This window comes from Topomyia yanbarensis, chromosome 1, assembly GCF_030247195.1.
Source record: "Topomyia yanbarensis strain Yona2022 chromosome 1, ASM3024719v1, whole genome shotgun sequence".
NCBI classification, from domain to species: Eukaryota; Metazoa; Arthropoda; class Insecta; order Diptera; family Culicidae; genus Topomyia; species Topomyia yanbarensis.
In genome coordinates, this window is record NC_080670.1 from 80,153,194 (window position 1) to 80,171,016 (window position 17,823).

Consider the following 17,823-nt stretch of genomic DNA (forward strand, 5'->3'; position numbering starts at 1 on the left):
GAAGTGCCCAAGGCGGGAGTTGTTCGCAATCATTTCTTAAGTTAGATGCCGATCGGTGACTAAGTCAATAATAGGTTGTTAGTAATTTAATTGATTCGGTGTATCGAATCTAACTAAATATATGCAACGGATTAGAATTTGTTGGTCCCCGGAGCTGCTGGAGAAATTGGCGGGGTGCAGGTGCTACGAAAACTAGAGATACGCTCAGACCATTTTCAATCAGGCTTATTTAGTGATCAGTTTCAACCCAACAGGAGCTAAAACATCAAGTTGTGGGGATTATTATGAATGATAGTAACTGTATATTTAGGTTTCGTCATGGTGTAGATCTGTATGATTCCATCACATCGAGCATATGTTGCACTCAAGATAGAAGCAAATCTTACGTTGAAAGAAAATGTAGGGCCTTATCATCGCGGCGATTTGGTGCTTACAAGGAATAAAAGTAAACGTCAGCCTGGAAAATAAAGTAATGTGTCTACCTTGAAAGGTGTCCTTACACGATCATTAAATGTGACATTTCTGCGCAGTAATGCCATTAATAACGCCTCGTGTTAGGGTACCTGATAGCTGCGGGATTCTAAAAGAGCGACGGCAAAGAAGACTAAATAGAAACAAAAAAACAATGAAGTGATAACAAAAATTAATTTCCTCAAACAAAACAAAAAATGTTTTATCGTTGCTTAAATTCCCAAATATAGAACAATAAATAATTATTATGGGTCATTGAAATACAGTCGTTACTCTGCATTCTTCAATTTTGTCCATTGCAATCATTATTTCATGCGAAGTCGTAGTATTCGACATCGACAATTATTCTATTTCGTTCTTCAAATTTTACAACTGTAAAAATAGTTCCACCTTTCATTTATTATCTTGCATTTGGCATGCTGGGTGGGCACTATTGGAGCTTCAGTTGAAAAAAAAATATTTGATCTGGTTGCAAGAATTACATTTTGTGCAATGTGTTCAACAGATGTCGGTAGTACATCGTAGGCAATGATTTTTTTTAAGAATTTTCTTCAAGCTGTAACGTCTGTTTGTAAGTGCTGCGAAGTCTGTTACAAGAGAAACCGAAAATTTGGGAAAGGAATTGTACTGCCAAGAATTTTTTGTGGTTACATAGGCGTCAATATTCGTCACGCCGACACACACAGGCGCGCCGCCGCCGATAGGGTCCAACGGTGTGACGCCGGCAACGCCGCACAGTGGCTGGAGGCTGGCCAAAACTTCAAAAATTTATTTTTGAAATATTGATATTTTATATTTTTTCTAAATTTCTCATATATTGAATGATGCATATTCAAAATTTTATAATAAGAACACGATTTTTAATATGAGTTTAAAGGTAGCAAAGTCCGGACTTTTTAATGATTTTCATTTCCGAAACCACCATTGCTCGGTTCACTTCAAATGCATGTTGCTCTTTTGATTTTGGTCAGATTTTAGCACAACCAGTTTCATTGTGTAGAGGAACGAAAGAACTTGGTTAGTGAATAAAATATATTTGTTAAATTTGCTTGGAACTATGACTTTTTCGTTTAAATATGTTTGAAGTGGTCAGATCAAAAATACTTTTTTCACTAATGTACTCTGTACAAATTTCGGAATCATTTCGGAACGGTCACATAATACACATTCTATGGGAAATTACCTCTACTTTTCGAATATCATGGTCTCGTTCTGCGCCTAGGTGTGCAAAAAGGTTAAGGAGATTTTGAAGCTTTGTTGCTGATATGGAGGCGCATGGTGTTTTGTGTAAAATAGTTAGACAATCTACAGTAAACCAACACGTTATACAATGGATTTAAAGTGTTGTTCTTCATTTTTATGATATTGCTGACATTGGTGAACAGTAACGGAAAATCTATCATGAAAACGGGATCATAGTTATAAGAAAGGTTCAATGACACTGTATGGAAAAATGCATTTAATATTTTACGACTTTTGACATCAAAAATGAGGTCAGCACCTCAAAATTAGCTTAAATTGTGATTTTCAGCCAAATTAGGTAACATTTGAGGTTTTGTCTGACTTTTGTTTGAAGACCCGCCACTGTGCGCCGCCGCCGGCCAAATATGTCGCTTACGCCGCCGCCGATTAAAAATGCATCGGCGCACACCTCTACATGATAATAGAGTTTTAGTCGTTTTTTGAATACAGTGGAGACCCTATTTTTCTGGTTCTGAAGAGACGAAGTCGAAACGCAAACATATTTTTTTCTTTCTTTTTAATAAACCTGCTACAGTTAAAATATTCTTCTTTGGTCCCTCGACAACGCCTAATAACCCGTTCTGATCATTTAGTAAAAATTTCCCTTAAGGAGGTCTTACAGTACAGTATTTCTATTTTTGAATATTTTGCATCTCTAAGATAAGAAAAATATTCTAAAGAAAGAGTTTACTCGAATTTGACTTGTACGTAGGCTAGAGCCCACCAAACGGTTTTGATAGTTGTTGAAAAAGTTGAACAAAATTCATTTTGACACATCGTCGGGTCCCCTGTGTATTGAAAATGTCCAAAACTATTGATTTTCAATTGCCAATATCTTTCCCTTCACTATAAAACACTCCTGAAAAGTTGACAAAAAATCCCTTTTGACACACCACCCGTCGGACACCACCCACCCCCCATTGTGCATAAAAAATCTCCAAAACTATTGATTTTCAACTGCCAACAACATGTCCTTCAATAGTTATTTATCTCGAAACAATTGAAAGTTAACCGCATCAACTTCAACTTCAATAAACGGGAAAGTAACGCGAAATGTATCGCGATAACCACCGATGAATTATCGACGATGACGATGAATCCGACGATACATTATCGTTAACGAAGTTTCCGATGACGTTGACGGGTGGTTAACGTTATCGACGATGACGATTAATTATCGATTAACAACCCTGCCCCATACCATGCCATGAAAAAGCATGCACTATACAACCGCCACCGTGTTGTACTAACTTTATGGTACCTATAATGAGGATTATGGCTCTTTGCAGAAAATTAAACATAACCTTTACTATCCGACTCAAATTTATTAAATTTTGACTCGTCGCCTCAAAACACATTTCTTCAAAAAGTTGCAGACTTATTTCCGTTTTGGTTCCATGGTGATAAGATGATCTTCAGTAAATGTCGTTTATGGTGAAGGAGGATTTTATTTCAGGGAATTGGTTGTAATCTGGTGCTCAAAATATTTTATTGCATTATATAACCGCTTCCTGGAACGCCCGGCAGATTCCGAGAGTTATTTTACGCTTTTTTCGTTATTTTTCAAGTGAAAAAGATGGGTGGGTAATGTCGGAGACATAACCGGAGTGAAGTAGAATACACTTTAGGATGTTAATGCGAATGCTACAATTTTGAATATATTCTGATAGGTTATATTAAAACCAGCCATTTCGTTATTTCTAACGGAAATACCGAAGTATCGGTACACGTACATCGAAACCTAAAATATTTCAACATATTTATCCTCATATGGTAACCCTGCAAAGAGCATTAAATGAGAGTGAATCATTTGGCAACAGTAGAGAATCGTATATATTTGTACCGTTATTTCGCTATTTCCATTAGAAATACCCAAAATAACTTATTATTATAACAGAAATTAGTAAAAATAGCAGCATTCGTATTAACAACTTAAAACGTATGCTACTTCATTTCGGTAATATCGTTGCATTACCTACCCATCTTTCTAATCTAAAACAAAACAATTGTTTTGAAAACCTAATAATTGCATAACCTAAGACGATTTAAAACAAAATTACGTGTTAGTCCAACGAGCTTTCTGTCCCGTTGTTGTTGTAAATCATTAAAATTTTGAATATTTTTCAAAGCGTTATGATTGCGATTACAGGGGGAAACGTTGCACAGAGGAGTAACTAGAACAAATTCTTGGCCAATAACCAAAAAAAAAAAAAATTCGATTTTTTGTTTAGCTATATTTTTTTAGATACCTAAAAGCTTACTGCATATTGTGGCAAAATAAAGAGTATGCCTAAAATTGCTAAAGAATTTTTGCATGGATGCAAAATGGTGATATTTTAAGGGATTTTAATCATTTTTTATTATATATCCAGCAAAATCGCTTTCAAATGATGATGACTGTATTAAATAAGACAATATTATAACAAACATAATTGAACACAACTATTTTTATAACCTCAGCTTAATAATAACCGAAAATAGTAGTGTTGCTGTGTATTGGACCTGCTTTGAAAACACCTTTTTTAAACAATTTATTCCAAATTTGAATGATCAAAAAGTTACATTATACGGCAAAATCCGACAAAGTTGCTGAAACAACATTACAAAACAAGATTCCGGCTATCCGAAAAATATTCAATCTCTTCCGATCTTTTCCGATCCACAAATTCCAAGCGATTTGAAAATGTTGATATTTTTACTAATTTGAGGTACGCCAAAATGCTGTAGGATCAAATACTATGTTTGGCAAAATGAATCTTTATGAATATGTGCACAGGTATCCCTTTTCTTCTTCCTTTTCCACTGACCAACTTTTCATGCAGCGGGAAAAACAAATGTATTCACAAAGATCACCTTGAAAATACTAGTATTCGAAAGGATCTAGAAAATTGACCCCAGCACTGGTAGGTGGATAGATATCAAATAGTCCCAAAAACCAGTTATTTTCTATTTTTAGTTCATATTAAGGCATAATAACAGCAATAGCCGCAATAAATAGTTTTGGCCAGGATTCGACCCCAGTTACTCCTCTGTGCGTTGGTTGAATTATATTTATTAAATTCTCCCAATTAATGTTCTATAGCTAAACTATGATCATATTTCCTTAGAAGGTGCGTTTTACCCCATGTTTTCAAAAATAATAATATGCTCGAACCTTAACCAAGCAGGTATCCTAGAGTGAAGTTTTCACAATCATGGAGCTTTTCATTTGTGTAGCCGCGATATTCGCAAACAAAATAAGTAAAAAGCACATTGTGTCATTTAGCTGCACACAAAATAAGCCGGGCTTAATGTGGATACAATTAATCTGTTTTCCGGACCGTTATTTAGCTGAGTTTAAAACATGATGATACGTAAAACTTTTTCTCAGTTTGCTCCGAGGACCAAGTATATTAGAAAGTAAATAAACTTTCCGAAGTAACTCGTATCAAATCATGAACAGAAAATTATATTATCAGTATCCAATAAGCCAACACCATCTCCCTTACACAACGAAACAACCAGTACGCATTACGGCTTGCCGGAGGAAACAAACACACAGATAAATTCACCACGGTGCACACTGGAACGCGCGTCGGGGTGAATTTATCTGTACAAGCACCTGACGCCACATATAATTTAAAGAACAAGAGAGCGCGGTTCTCGCATCAAACCACCCCATCGCCAATACATTTATTCTGCTCTGAAAAAAAGTGTTGTGTGCAAGACACGACCACGATGACATTAAAAATGCAGCCAGTTTTATGAGCAAGCAATATGTCCATGGTCAAATTTAAACCCGTTAATTCCATCGACTGTTTCAGAACTACACACAGACATGCTATTCTTCACTAGAGATAATTGTTGAATTTTTAAATTAAAATCGTTAACCTATAGTGTGATAAATTCAAGTTTTAAAAAAGTTTTATTTAAATCCATGAAATGGGAACATAAATTAATGATGCTCACAAACAAAACCTTACCTATCAAATCAAATGTTTGCAAGCACGATAGAAAAATAACTGGTCATAAATCAAATTATTCGTAAACGAAGAAAGTATAACATCTTTATATATTCGGTGGTTTAATTAACATTAACTCTGAAATGTTTTATATTTGGGGTCCTAAAAAGAACGATTTTAAGGGAATCATTCAAATTTACTGTTTTGTATGCACACTTAATCTTGTTCTACCGAATTCCAGCTTTTCTCGCTATTTTTACCGAGTTTTGCACAGCCGAGCGCTCAGCTAACAAAGCTTTTACCGAGATCTCAGTTGAAGTGACGTTTGTTTTGAATAAACTCGGTAAATATATCGCTGAAAATCAGTAAATTAACGCCACTTTGCTGAGCCATCAGTTGAAAAATTTTACTGACTGTTCAGCTGTGCGGAAATTACCGAACTGAATTGAGTGTGTGTGGGGTCCTGAAAACGACCATTGGTGGAATCCTGAAAAGGACTATTTGTGGGATACACAAACACGCGTGCTATGGAATGAAAAATACTAAACTAACTAAGGGCTTTTGGTTTAACAAAAATAACATGCAGAATGAAACAATTAGTCAGCTGCAAAATAAAAGGTTTGCCATCTCTTCCAGCCGCACGTTACTTACATCAGATAAATATTTCGAAATGAAAAGAAACAACCTTTCTCTTCAGCATCTAATATGAAATACTGATAATTTGAAACGTGACATCGGCTTTTATCACTTTCGCACTGATGATGGAAGGACTGCCTTCATGCAGAATAACGAAAAAGTATTTGCGGATTCTTTATGGTATGGCTTTCGCTAGCTGGCAGTGTTGCCACATCCTCCAATTTTCTGAAACATTGCAGAATTTAGGATTATGTTTCCGAAAGACTATTTTTCCACTGTGTCAGAGATTCGCATAACACAGCAAGGGTAAGACCCACGACACTCCGTGCGCGACTGACATATTTTAGTCCTGCCAGCCATTCAGTCCTCGGCACGAAGTAACACCTTGACTTGAGGACTTGTTTTCAGTCGCCTCCTACGACATGGGAACAGGAACCCAGTGGATCAATTCTTGGTTGACATACTTCAACCCGCCGGATGCCACACGGCCTCTAGGCTGGTTTGTCCGGAGAAAGATAATAGAGTTATCAACCTCCTAGTGGACCACAGCCAGCTGGGCTTGGATTTCAGTTGACGCTCGACGTTTCGCTGGTGTCTAAAAAAGGCGCGTCTGCTTTGTTGTTTGTATTCGTGGTTGAGTTGAAAGTAGTGATTTCGTAATGCAAGTGTCTTATGCTTCGAGAATTTTTTAAATGCAGCTCGTTTGGCAGATTTTAAACGTCTAAGGAAGGTTGATTGCCAGGGAGGGTGTTCATCGGTACTAATTGTTCGTTTTGGTACATGGCGGTCGATAAGGTAGTTAAGAATACTAGAAAACGTCATCGCTGCTTCGTTCGCGTCGTCATTGTTAAGATTTTCGTCCCAGTTTATATCCAACAGCGTGCTAACGATGCTGTCGTTGTCAGCGTTTTTAAAATCGTAGACGATAGAGCTTGAGACGTCTTCAAAATTCACTCCTAGGTTACCAGCGAATACCAGATGTAGTGGGGGATGATGCCGCACCTGATTGACTAAAGGAGTCGGTGCAGCAGTACGGAGCGCAGTCCCGGGCACTTACAAAGCAGAGGTCCAATGTACGTTCATTCTCGTTGGTGACATTATTAATTTGCCGAAGAGTTGCGCTGCTGTAGTTGTCCAAAATACAACTGCCATTGTTAAAAAGCGCAGATTTTTCGATATCCAATCGTAGAAAACCATTGCTTGCTTGGCACCACGTCAAGCCAGGTAAGTTGAAGTCGCCCAGTATAAAGATATCATCAGACGGGGCGGCGATCGAGGCGATAAAAGAAACGGAGGAAAGATGTACATCGATCAGGCTGGAATCACGAATTCTGTCAGGTGGAAAATACACAACACACAGGAACAGATTGCGATCGGCAAGTTTCACTGATATCCACACTTGCTCGGAGCTCGCCCACTGGTCATCGTTTATCACTCGGGCTTTTATACCACGGCGAACGGCGATAAGCACTCCACCGCCTGATGTCTTGTGGCTGTTGAGGGCATTGCGGTCACAGTGGTAGACATCGAATGTTGAACCAAAGACCTGGCGAGACAGGGTACGGTTGTCGAGCTACGTCTCGGTCAAGGCGATAACGTCGTAACAGCAACCCGTGGTCGCGAGCAAATAGCTGTCCGTTGATGAATTTAAGCCACCAACATTCTGGTAGTAAACCTCGATGTTGTTGGAGGACGGATCAGGTACAGCAGAGAGCGAAGCCATGTGGCCGTGTAGGAAGATCCTGTATAGACGTTGTTTTCATTCGCTCACGCGATTCACTCTGAAATATCACAAATTATTTATTCTTGATATTATTTCTCGATCATTTCTCACTTTACTTAACTTTTTTCAACATCACACGCGATCGTACCGATTAGCGATTATAGATATCAGATTAGGTCACAGTTTTAGCGATACTCCCACGGCCGGCTGTTTGCAATTCAAATTGCTACAGCAAAAAAAGTTAATTACTCTCGATGGTCGGCTATCCAGAGTTTAAATACAAAAAAAAAAAAAACAAAAATAAATATCTTCTTGATCTGAACATTTGTATACTCGAAAATTAATCATCCCACCACATAAAAACATATTCGTTTCGTGGTCGCATTGCCTGCTTGTGAAGAATCCGAAGTATGCAATATATGAATAATAGCACCGTGCTTCGCAACGCAACGCATTCAGGTGAATGACATCTGCGTTTATCTGAGATTCGAGCTTATGGCGTTCGGGTAAATGGTTTCCGGGCGAACGTTAGGCAAATGTTATACACCTATTCTCACAGTCACGTCACTTAGTGACTAGAAGGCAATTTGTTTCTAGCCATTAGGTGATGTGACTGTGAGAATGGGGCCCATAATCTGACCGCAGAATCTTATTCTAATTACCTATATTTAAACCGATAGTACATGCACAATCTTTTGACATTAAAAATGTCTTACTCCACTATCTGGGGCTAGGTGTCATTCTAAAATCTAAACTATCTCCCATGTAACGAAACTATGTAAGGTTTGCACGCTTATAACTCCGATATTACTAGATGGATTTTAATCATTCATACACCAACCGATTCAGAAACACCTAACTTAAATATTGGTAATAATTTAATACCTCCTCAATAAAAGTAGACTTTTGGAAATTGGTAAAATTAAAAAGTTCACGAAAAACGGGAAAATTACCATTCGTGAGGCAGATTTCTCAGACAAAGCCGTCAAGAGAGGGCAGCTTAGTTGCTCAATGAAACACGAAAAGTCATAAATAGAAGCAACGCATGTCCGTTTAAACCAGTTGTTGCTCTTATCCCATACGAGCTACATCGTCTCCGGGCGATGCAATAAGCGCTATCGATTTTCGGTAACTTTGGCACCTAAGTGACTAAACCATATACGGTTAGTTTATAAATAGAGGTGACGCGTACCCATTTGAATCAGTTTTTGTTCTTATGTCGAACGGGTAAGATCATGACTGCAGCGTCGGGCACTACAATAAGCGGTAGACGCTATGCATTTTCGGCAGCGGTGGCCGTGTGCGGATTTTTCGTGTACCAGCACGGTGTCACAGAATGATTTGCAAAGTGGGTGGGCGGGGTGGTTTGGATTTAATTCAATACGGTGTGTGCTGCTTAAGAGTGTTGCGTTTGAAACAATATAGGGTGATGAGCCTATTTTCACCATACTAAGCAAGGTGCCTCACTAATTCGGTAATTTCTTGCCTTACAATCAATGGAATGCGTAAAAATTGACATCAACCGCTTTGCTTCGTTGATAAGAACCAATATAATAACACAAATGCGTTGAAAACAGTAAAATTCTCGTGTTTGAGCACAATGAAAACTCGAATCGAGTGCCCCTATTGTTGCGCCACCATTTGACTCAATGCGTTGAACAAAGATGGCAGACACTGCTCTAACCAACGGCTTCAAATGGGTAGGGTGATAATAGAAACATGGCGCAAATAGGCTCATCACCCTATTTATTTTTATGCATGCGTGTGCGTTGTAACTTGTTAATCCATGTTCACGGCGCTTTGTAGCTGCGTAGGGTAAAGAGCCTATTGGTTTTCATGTTTCATATTTCGGTTATATGTTTTTTATCAGTAAGGCATCTGACAACGTGCTTCTGTAGTTATTGCACTGTTCAGCAGCGTAGTATTTTATATAGGAGAGTACACTCAGGTTTTTTTACGCGGATTTTGAAATTTACGCGGTTTTCATTAACGCGTTTTTTTAAATTTATGCGGTTTTCATTTACACGGCCTGTATCCCCTGCGTGAAAAATCTGAGTGTAATTGCATCGGAAACAATCACATTCCCAGCAGAACTTTTTGTTTTCTAATTTCAAACACTTTTGTTTCGTACTGCACACAACGGAAAATTTTAAAACAGAACTTACCGTCCCAGCAGCAGTTTAAGCGGGTGTTCTTTTTCGATTCAAATTCAAGCGTTACTGGACTTAAAATTGTTTTCCCAGTTTATCCAGTCAGAATATATAACATAAAACGCTGCAGAATTGGTTTAATAATACAATGTTTACACTACAGAGTTATAACACGTTTTAATAATTAGCAACAAGAAAAATGTCACCAAGATAGCATAAAAACCCGTTTTAACTGGTAGTACGAACGTTGCATAACAATGTAATTTATCAAATAACTTCATTTTTCCACCACTAATCGATCAAGAAATACTTAAACTTAAGATTGTTTACTTAAGTTCATTAGTACATTATTGAAAATTTAAATGGAAAATGAAATTTCATATTTCATGGAGAATCTGTATATTTCCGTTGGCGGGCGTGGGCTTCCTCATCACAGCTCTCTATATGGAACTTTTCTTTTGAATATATTTTCTGGACAGACCAGCCTATTTTTACTAGCTGGATCAGCCAAATAATGCCAATCACCTAGTGAGATACTTGATTAATTAATAGATTACCGTTAAAAGACCTTCAATAAATTATGTTTGGTGGGGAGGGTATATAGCAAATTCTAACATATGAAAACAGGCGAGTGAACAAGAACGTGAGTCGATATGTGTGATAGATAAAATTCATTTGCACGCTCTTGAAAAAAGCTACATTTTTAATGTCACCGTGGTCGTGTCCTGTACACAACCCTTTAATTTTTTTTTTCTTATCTTTTCAGGCCTGGAACGTGAACTGGGAAATAAAGTGCATGATGATTCAACTTCAAGGCGAGAGTGTTATATTCTCATCGCTATCCGCCGATTGCAAGGTCATACACGAATTCATCGGTGGCTACATCTTTATGTCGATGAGATCGAAAGAAACTAATCAAACGTTAAACGAAGAATTATTTCATAAGCTAACTGGCGGATGGAACTGAACAATCCAGAATAGCAGTTGTTTTGTAATAATTGAAGTGGTTTTTCTTTGAAGAGTGTAAATAGCGCAAGTTTTAACGTTATTACGTGCTTAATTTCGAAGCATAATTTAAGTTAACAGAGTAGTAACAACTACCTAATAAATACCTAGTTAACGAAAGCGTTTTATTTTTCTTATCGCAAATTTTTTCTCAGACAGTAAGGATAAGGGTTTCAGCGTGAAAAAAAAACACTTTTTTGCGAATTTTTTTATAACTGCGTGAAGCAAATTGATCAAAACTTTTGTACATTATAGTATATCATTTTAATAACATGCTGTAATTTTTCTATGCACAAATATAGACAAACGACTCGGCGACGAAGCTTTTTTTGAACATCTCTGGAAAAACATGATTTGCGGTGATACCATTCCAAAACTACTTAACCGATTCCTTTCAAACTTTGCATGCACATTCTATGTTAAAAATACCTAACCCTTACGTAGATTTTTTTAGATAAATTTTCAATTAAGGGTTTTTTTTACTCATTTCAAATAAAAATTACTATTTTTCACGAAAAATGTCGCCTTTTTATGAGTAAACACCCCCTCAATCGAAAAATTATCTCAAAAACTCAACGTAGGGGTTAGATATTTTTAAAATAGAATGTGTATTGAAAGTTTGAAAGAAATCGGTTAAGTAGTTTTGGTAGGTAACACCGCTAATCATGTTGTTTCCAGAGACGTTGTACAAAAAGCTTCGTCACTGAGTCGTTTTTCGATATTTTTGCGTAGAAAAATTGCAGCATGTTGTTGAAATGATACACTATAATGTACAGAAGTTTTGATAAATTTGCTTTACGCAAAATTCGCAAAAATGTGTTTTATTTTTACGCCGAAACCATGCCCCCCCCCCCCAAAAGCGAAAATCAGAATGCCAAAAGCGTCTTTTGTAACAGCCTAGTTAAAACACACAGTTTGGAGTTTTTATTGTAGTATTGCAATTAGTCAGTAATAAATATGAAATATCAAGAATTACAGTAATTTTACTGCTAAAATAAATAAATAAGTTTCTACTTACATGAACTTAACGGATTTTATTGAGTTCATTTTGATCTATCATTTGAAAAAAAAGTTTTTGAGTATCGTAACTTTTAACTATTATCTAACTCAGCTAGAGAAGATTACGATAATTGTAATTAATAATGCATAATAAGCCGTTATGATGAAGTGAAATATGCTAATTTTTGTTTAATTAAACATTTCTTTTGGGAAAGAAACTCGTTTTTTGAATTGCCAGAGAAAATTTATTCGAAATCTTACTAGTTCTCGACGTCTAATGAAAACTTCCTATGGCTAAATTTTTTACGGCTGCTAGTAGTTGAGAAATTTAAAACTTGGAAAATAGTAGGAAATCAACTGATGAATTCCTTTCATAAAAAATCGCACATGTTAACATACAATGGAACATGAATATTTATAATGCTTAAAAACGCAAATCAGAATGCCAAAAGCGTCTTTTGTAACAGCCTAGTTAAAACACACAGTTTGGAGTTTTGATTGTAGTATTGCTATTAGTCAGTAATAAATTTTATTGCATGTTGAAATATTAAGAATTACAGTAATTTTACTGCTAAAATAAATAAATAAGTTTCCACTTACATGAACTTGACGGATTTTTTTGAGTTCATTTCGATCTATCCTTTGAAAAAAAGTTTTTGAGTATCGTAACTTTTAACTATTATCTAACTCAGCTAGAGAAGACTACGATAATTGTAACTAATAATGTATAATGTGCCGTTATGGTGAAGTGAAATATATTAACTTTTGTTTAATTAAAAATTTCTTTTGGAAAAGAAACTCGTTTTTTGAATGGCCAGAGAAAATTTATTCGAAATCTTACTAGTTCTTGACGTGTAATGAAAACTTCCTATGGCTATATTTTTTTACGGCTGCTAGTAAATATATTCAAATATTTACCGCGCGTCATTTCCTTCGCTTCTTGAACTCCGAGCTGATAGGATTGATCGTATAGTTTCTTAACTTCAGCTATGATACCGTTTGTCGACAAGGCACCCAGTTCTATAAAAGTGAGTATTTTATTTTTAGATTAAATCTTAAAAAAGCAAATACTTACGATACATGGAATTTATATCATCCTGTGTCAGTCCTTTGGTCCATGGCGGAGGAGAGAAATTGAGATTTGGTGTATCAAATCCATGGACTTCTGAAATAAAGCAATGTTCAAGTTTTAAATAATCTGTGGTCCGCAAGAATTTAAGGCTCAAGTTACTTTCTTTGAGCATGTGTAAGAATTGAACGCTTGGTAGTATGTGTAGTAAAAATTGTGTACAGCTTTGCCGCCGATTTATCCTTATACAGTACTAGCTAATACCCATCGCGCGTTGCTGCGATACTCTGCGAAATAGGAGGAAAACACAATTTGTTCCAAAGCGCCATCTGGAGGGCAGATAATCTCAAACTAATAGCACACAAACACGCCCCATACCAAATACCTACTGTGTGCAAATTTTTACGGAAATCGTTTGAGCCGTTTGGGAGTCTATAAATCATATACATACAAACTTTGACTTTTATATATATAGATAGATTCATTAAACTCTAAAAGAAGAAAATCAGTCGATTTATTAGATTATCAGGATTCAAATTATGCAAAATAGTTGGTGCAAAAGCAATTGACCGGGCTGGATGGTGCTTTAAAAAAGTGGCTGTGGTTTTTTCACTACGCAATTGTGTTGCGTGCCCCGGGACAGTGTGGTGGTATGACGAAAAATCACCGCCACTTTTTCAAGAACATCATTCCGCCCGGTCAATTATTTTTCCACCAACTATTTTGCATGATTTGAATCGTGGTAATCTAATAAATCGACTGCTTTTCTTCTTTTAGAGTTTAATGAATGCTTTATATGGATAAACCGGTGACAAAGTTGAACGCAATTTGTTCAACGCATACTATCAAGCGTTCAATTCGTGTAGATACTCATCGAAAGTTCTTTGAACCTTATGTGATAAGTTTTTGCTCGTTCTAATTCATCTAGCTTCAATAAATACTACAGTGATAATTTAAGACTAACAGCACCAGAGCGTGGGTAAAAGCGATTTGCTAACCGCCATAATAACACGACACCGCAACGGCGGTTGGTAAATGGAAACTTATCGTTTCGGTTTATAGCGAGTGCCTGTATTTGGTAACTTCTTCCAACCGACGCCAACGTTGCTATTTGCAGAAAAGAGGCAATACAAAGGAAAATGTAAAAAATAGGACCTCGTGATAAATGTTTTTTAGAAGTGTTCTGCGTTAATTTTGATTCGAATCGTGGAAGATTTTTATTTTAAATAAAATTATGGCTTGAGCTCAATAAATAAAATTTTTGGTTGTGAGACAATAAATTAATTGATTGAATTCAATATAATTTTTTTTTTAAGTTTACAGAAATTAAAACAGAATTATTGAAATTAAAAGTTAATTGTTGTTTTATAATATATTTTCAAACCTCGATTCACACCAATTATTTTGTCGTTTGATACAATGAGCAGTATTTGTTTGTATTCAATAGCACATATTTTTGATTATGCTGTATGTTTCCTGTGTGGAAGTAAAAATGAGTGCATCGAAACAGCTTCGATTGAACTGAAACATGTGGCATTATGTAAAGCTGGGCATGATGTGTCCCAGGATCCGATTGATGCGATGCTAGCAAGAAGCGGAGTTTCATTGGTTTTCAAGCTTGCAAAGCCGGAAAATTTTTGTATGTGGAGACCAATACGAAGGCTAATGACAATGTCCAACGAAAATCGAAAATCGCTGCGAACAAATGGTGGTGATTGTATGGACAGTGGAAAGTAAGATTCAAGAAGAAAGAAAATGCGTGTATTTTTCTCGCGTTTATAATTCCGGACCAGTAGTAAATGGAAGATCACGACGATAATGGTTTATCACACACTCTGCAGCGCTGTTCAAAACGCTGGATTTAGTTGCTAATAGGTACGCATCTCGTTTCATCCGGCGGTTCATCATATTTTCGAGGGATAATATTGTGTTGTGGTGCATACTACCCATGATCGCATACTTGCCCCGTTTTCTATGGGATTTTCCATCTTCATGAGACTGACTTGCGATCATAGGCAGTATAGTGAAATGCATGAAAGTGAATGCACTTGAAACTCAACTTACTTAGTCTGTAAATAAGGGAAGGGCGGGAGTAGACGAGGTTGGGTGGTTGTACTTAATTTATAAAAATTGATATTTTTAATACATTTTAACATTTCTAATATTGTTCTTAGAAACAACGAAATTTTAATTAACTTTATAATTTATTGTTGTTATTGTTATTATTGTTATTTATCAGTGTGCAATCGGGCTGTCTCAACAACCTATTTCTGCAACCTATGTGCATTAACTGTACACCTACCGTCTCTCCGTTGCACTTGACAGTGTGTGCAGTGCTTTATGGTCACACCTACGACCGCGCACCCGGCATCCCATGAACGTTTTGGCGGCTCAGAGGTGTCCTTCCATGTTGCTCAGGGATACATTGGTCCTATACACATCCATGCATACAGGCATACATACGGGCTTACATTCATACATACATACAAACTATTTAGCGCAAGTTTAGAGCGTGTAACGTCGTGTCATCTAGTCTGTCATCCTATGGAAAATCATCCTACCATCGCCTTGGGGTCAACGTCATATTGGCAAATTTCGCATTGAATCCGCTTCTGTCTCTTCCTAATCTCCTTTTTGTCTCCTAGGTCCGAAGCGGATCAATCGACTATTAATTGAAACGGTAAACATATTAGCAGTATTAGTCCTTACTCGCGAATACTTTTCCTACAACTGTGCTGTTTCTTCTCTATCTTATAACATAACTCGATTATCCCTGTTCTAGTCAATATACATATTCATTACATTATGGACCAGGCAAACTCTTATTTTTTCTATTATTATTATCCTGGTATAGCTAAACCAGTGAAGGTATTTTAGGATCTCTGCCAATAAAGGCGTAAGCAATATTTATCCACATAAAGTTTGCTCGAACCGAATGTACGCCTGGTTCGACTCGAATAGACAACACCGACCCGAAAGGGTTGCTTATCATTTCTGAGAGCTGGTGTGCTTGGTCGAGTTTAATAATCATAAGAACAAGTCCTGAATAATTAACTATCTCTTAGGCGCCAGTCCTGCACTCCTTTCCTGAACTAGCCTCATACTCACGATGAAAAGAGTCGACAACTAGTATGATCCACATGTCCCCCACCCAAGCAAGTTGATCAGCAAGTAGGAGCACATATCTACCAACCAGCCAAGAAGAATATCGAATCAATGAGAATGAACCATGCCAGTCGAAGGCCACAGGCCCAGCGCCATCTCGTACAGTGTCATTGTCATTTCTCAGCCACCCCCTGGCAGACGTTCATCCGCCAATCTTTAGACTCTGTCAAGGTGAGAACCTATAAAGCCTAACTGTTAGTATGTGCTAGTCCGTATAGATTTTGGTTTTGATGAAACGAACGAGAAAAGCAAAATAATTGTGAATAATAATTAGTGAACGATTCTCATCTGTTGTTTGTTCCCTTGTTCGTAGTCCTTCTTCCTGTTCCTGATCTGTTTGGGCCACTGGCTTTCCGTTTCCTTGGCCGTCACGCTCGAGCCGCATATATTGTAGCAAGAGAAACAAATGAAAAGAAAAAAAATGAAAATAAATGGACGTCTGCTATCTGTGCCTAAATTGATGTTGCTTCTCAGTTTTGCACGACCCAGGGGGAACTTGGCCTTGATCCCGAATGCTCTGTCGCAGATGTTACGTGATATTCGTTATGGGATATTCTTTGTTTGGGGGGCCATTCATAAACAATGTTGTTCGTTTTCATCCCTGATCCACTGATACGTCTAAAATTCATTTTTAGTTTTTATCTCGTTACGTGACGCTCTTCCCCTATTGTCAACATTCGATATATTTAGAGCAGACAATCCAATGAAAAATAGGATTGACAGGATTTTAGTGATTTATTGTTGGACAATAAAATTGTTTGTTGCAAGACGTTTATTATAAATTTACTAGCAGTATTCCGCGTCGAACAATGTGGAAATGTCCTACAATTCTAGGATCTTTTGCTAATTCGTTCGTTAACCCATTATGTCCTATCGTATGAAATTTCATACGCAAAAACAACACATTTCTGGACCATATTTGGTTATACAATAAAGGCGTCTTCAAACATCTGGTCTTCTGTGAATGGTAATTAATACCCTATAATTTATAATGCGTATGCTCAATATATTTTAATAACATTCTGTTGTGCTTTCGAATGTCAAAGTTGGACAAAATTCAAACCAAAATATGAACGATACATATTATTAAATTTCTCTTCTAAATCACTAATTCTTGTTTCGGGATTGAGAGCGAATGACCATGAGAGGTGTGAAAGATGTGACTCAGTGCGAAAAAAATGGAAGAAATTGGTGAAACAATTGCGAAAATTCTGCTGAGAGTTCAACTTATGGAAATTCCATACGCTAGACTGAACCGATATATTTTTTCCTAAGGCAAAATTATTTCCTCTTTAGGACCGGGAGGAGATTCACAACTTTTTCGCTGATTTTAACGTTAGAATCAGTGCTTTCAAGGCTAACAAATGCTTAATACGTTGCAAATCATGCCTGGTTCTAACCAAAAAATTATAAACAAGATTA

The 17,823-nt window shown here is 36.9% G+C and overlaps 2 protein-coding genes across 8 annotated transcripts in view; one reads left to right on the forward strand and one right to left on the reverse strand.

The window, feature by feature from the left end:
* The window catches only part of LOC131678005 (unc-112-related protein), a 340,909-nt gene extending 327,944 nt beyond the window's left edge, over positions 1 to 12,965 (forward strand). For both annotated transcript variants that reach the window (XM_058958120.1, XM_058958122.1), the window contains one exon: positions 10,930 to 12,965. In XM_058958120.1, the coding sequence (XP_058814103.1) occupies positions 10,930 to 11,130 (201 nt within the window). In that variant the 3' untranslated portion in view covers positions 11,131 to 12,965. The remainder of the gene's footprint in view (positions 1 to 10,929) is intronic.
* Positions 12,966 to 12,969: 4 nt separating this feature from the next.
* LOC131678006 (protein lin-52 homolog) overlaps positions 12,970 to 17,823 on the reverse strand; it is a 51,426-nt gene continuing 46,572 nt past the window's right edge. For 2 of the 6 annotated variants that reach the window (XM_058958128.1, XM_058958124.1), the window contains exons 3-4: positions 13,243 to 13,329; positions 12,970 to 13,187 (exon numbers count right to left, since the gene is read on the reverse strand). In XM_058958128.1, coding sequence (XP_058814111.1) covers positions 13,042 to 13,187; positions 13,243 to 13,329 — 233 coding nt within the window. In that variant the 3' untranslated portion in view covers positions 12,970 to 13,041. Of the gene's footprint in view, positions 13,188 to 13,242; positions 13,333 to 17,823 lie in introns of all 6 variants that reach the window. The other 4 variants (XM_058958127.1, XM_058958123.1, XM_058958126.1 and 1 more) reach the window with 3 other exon arrangements.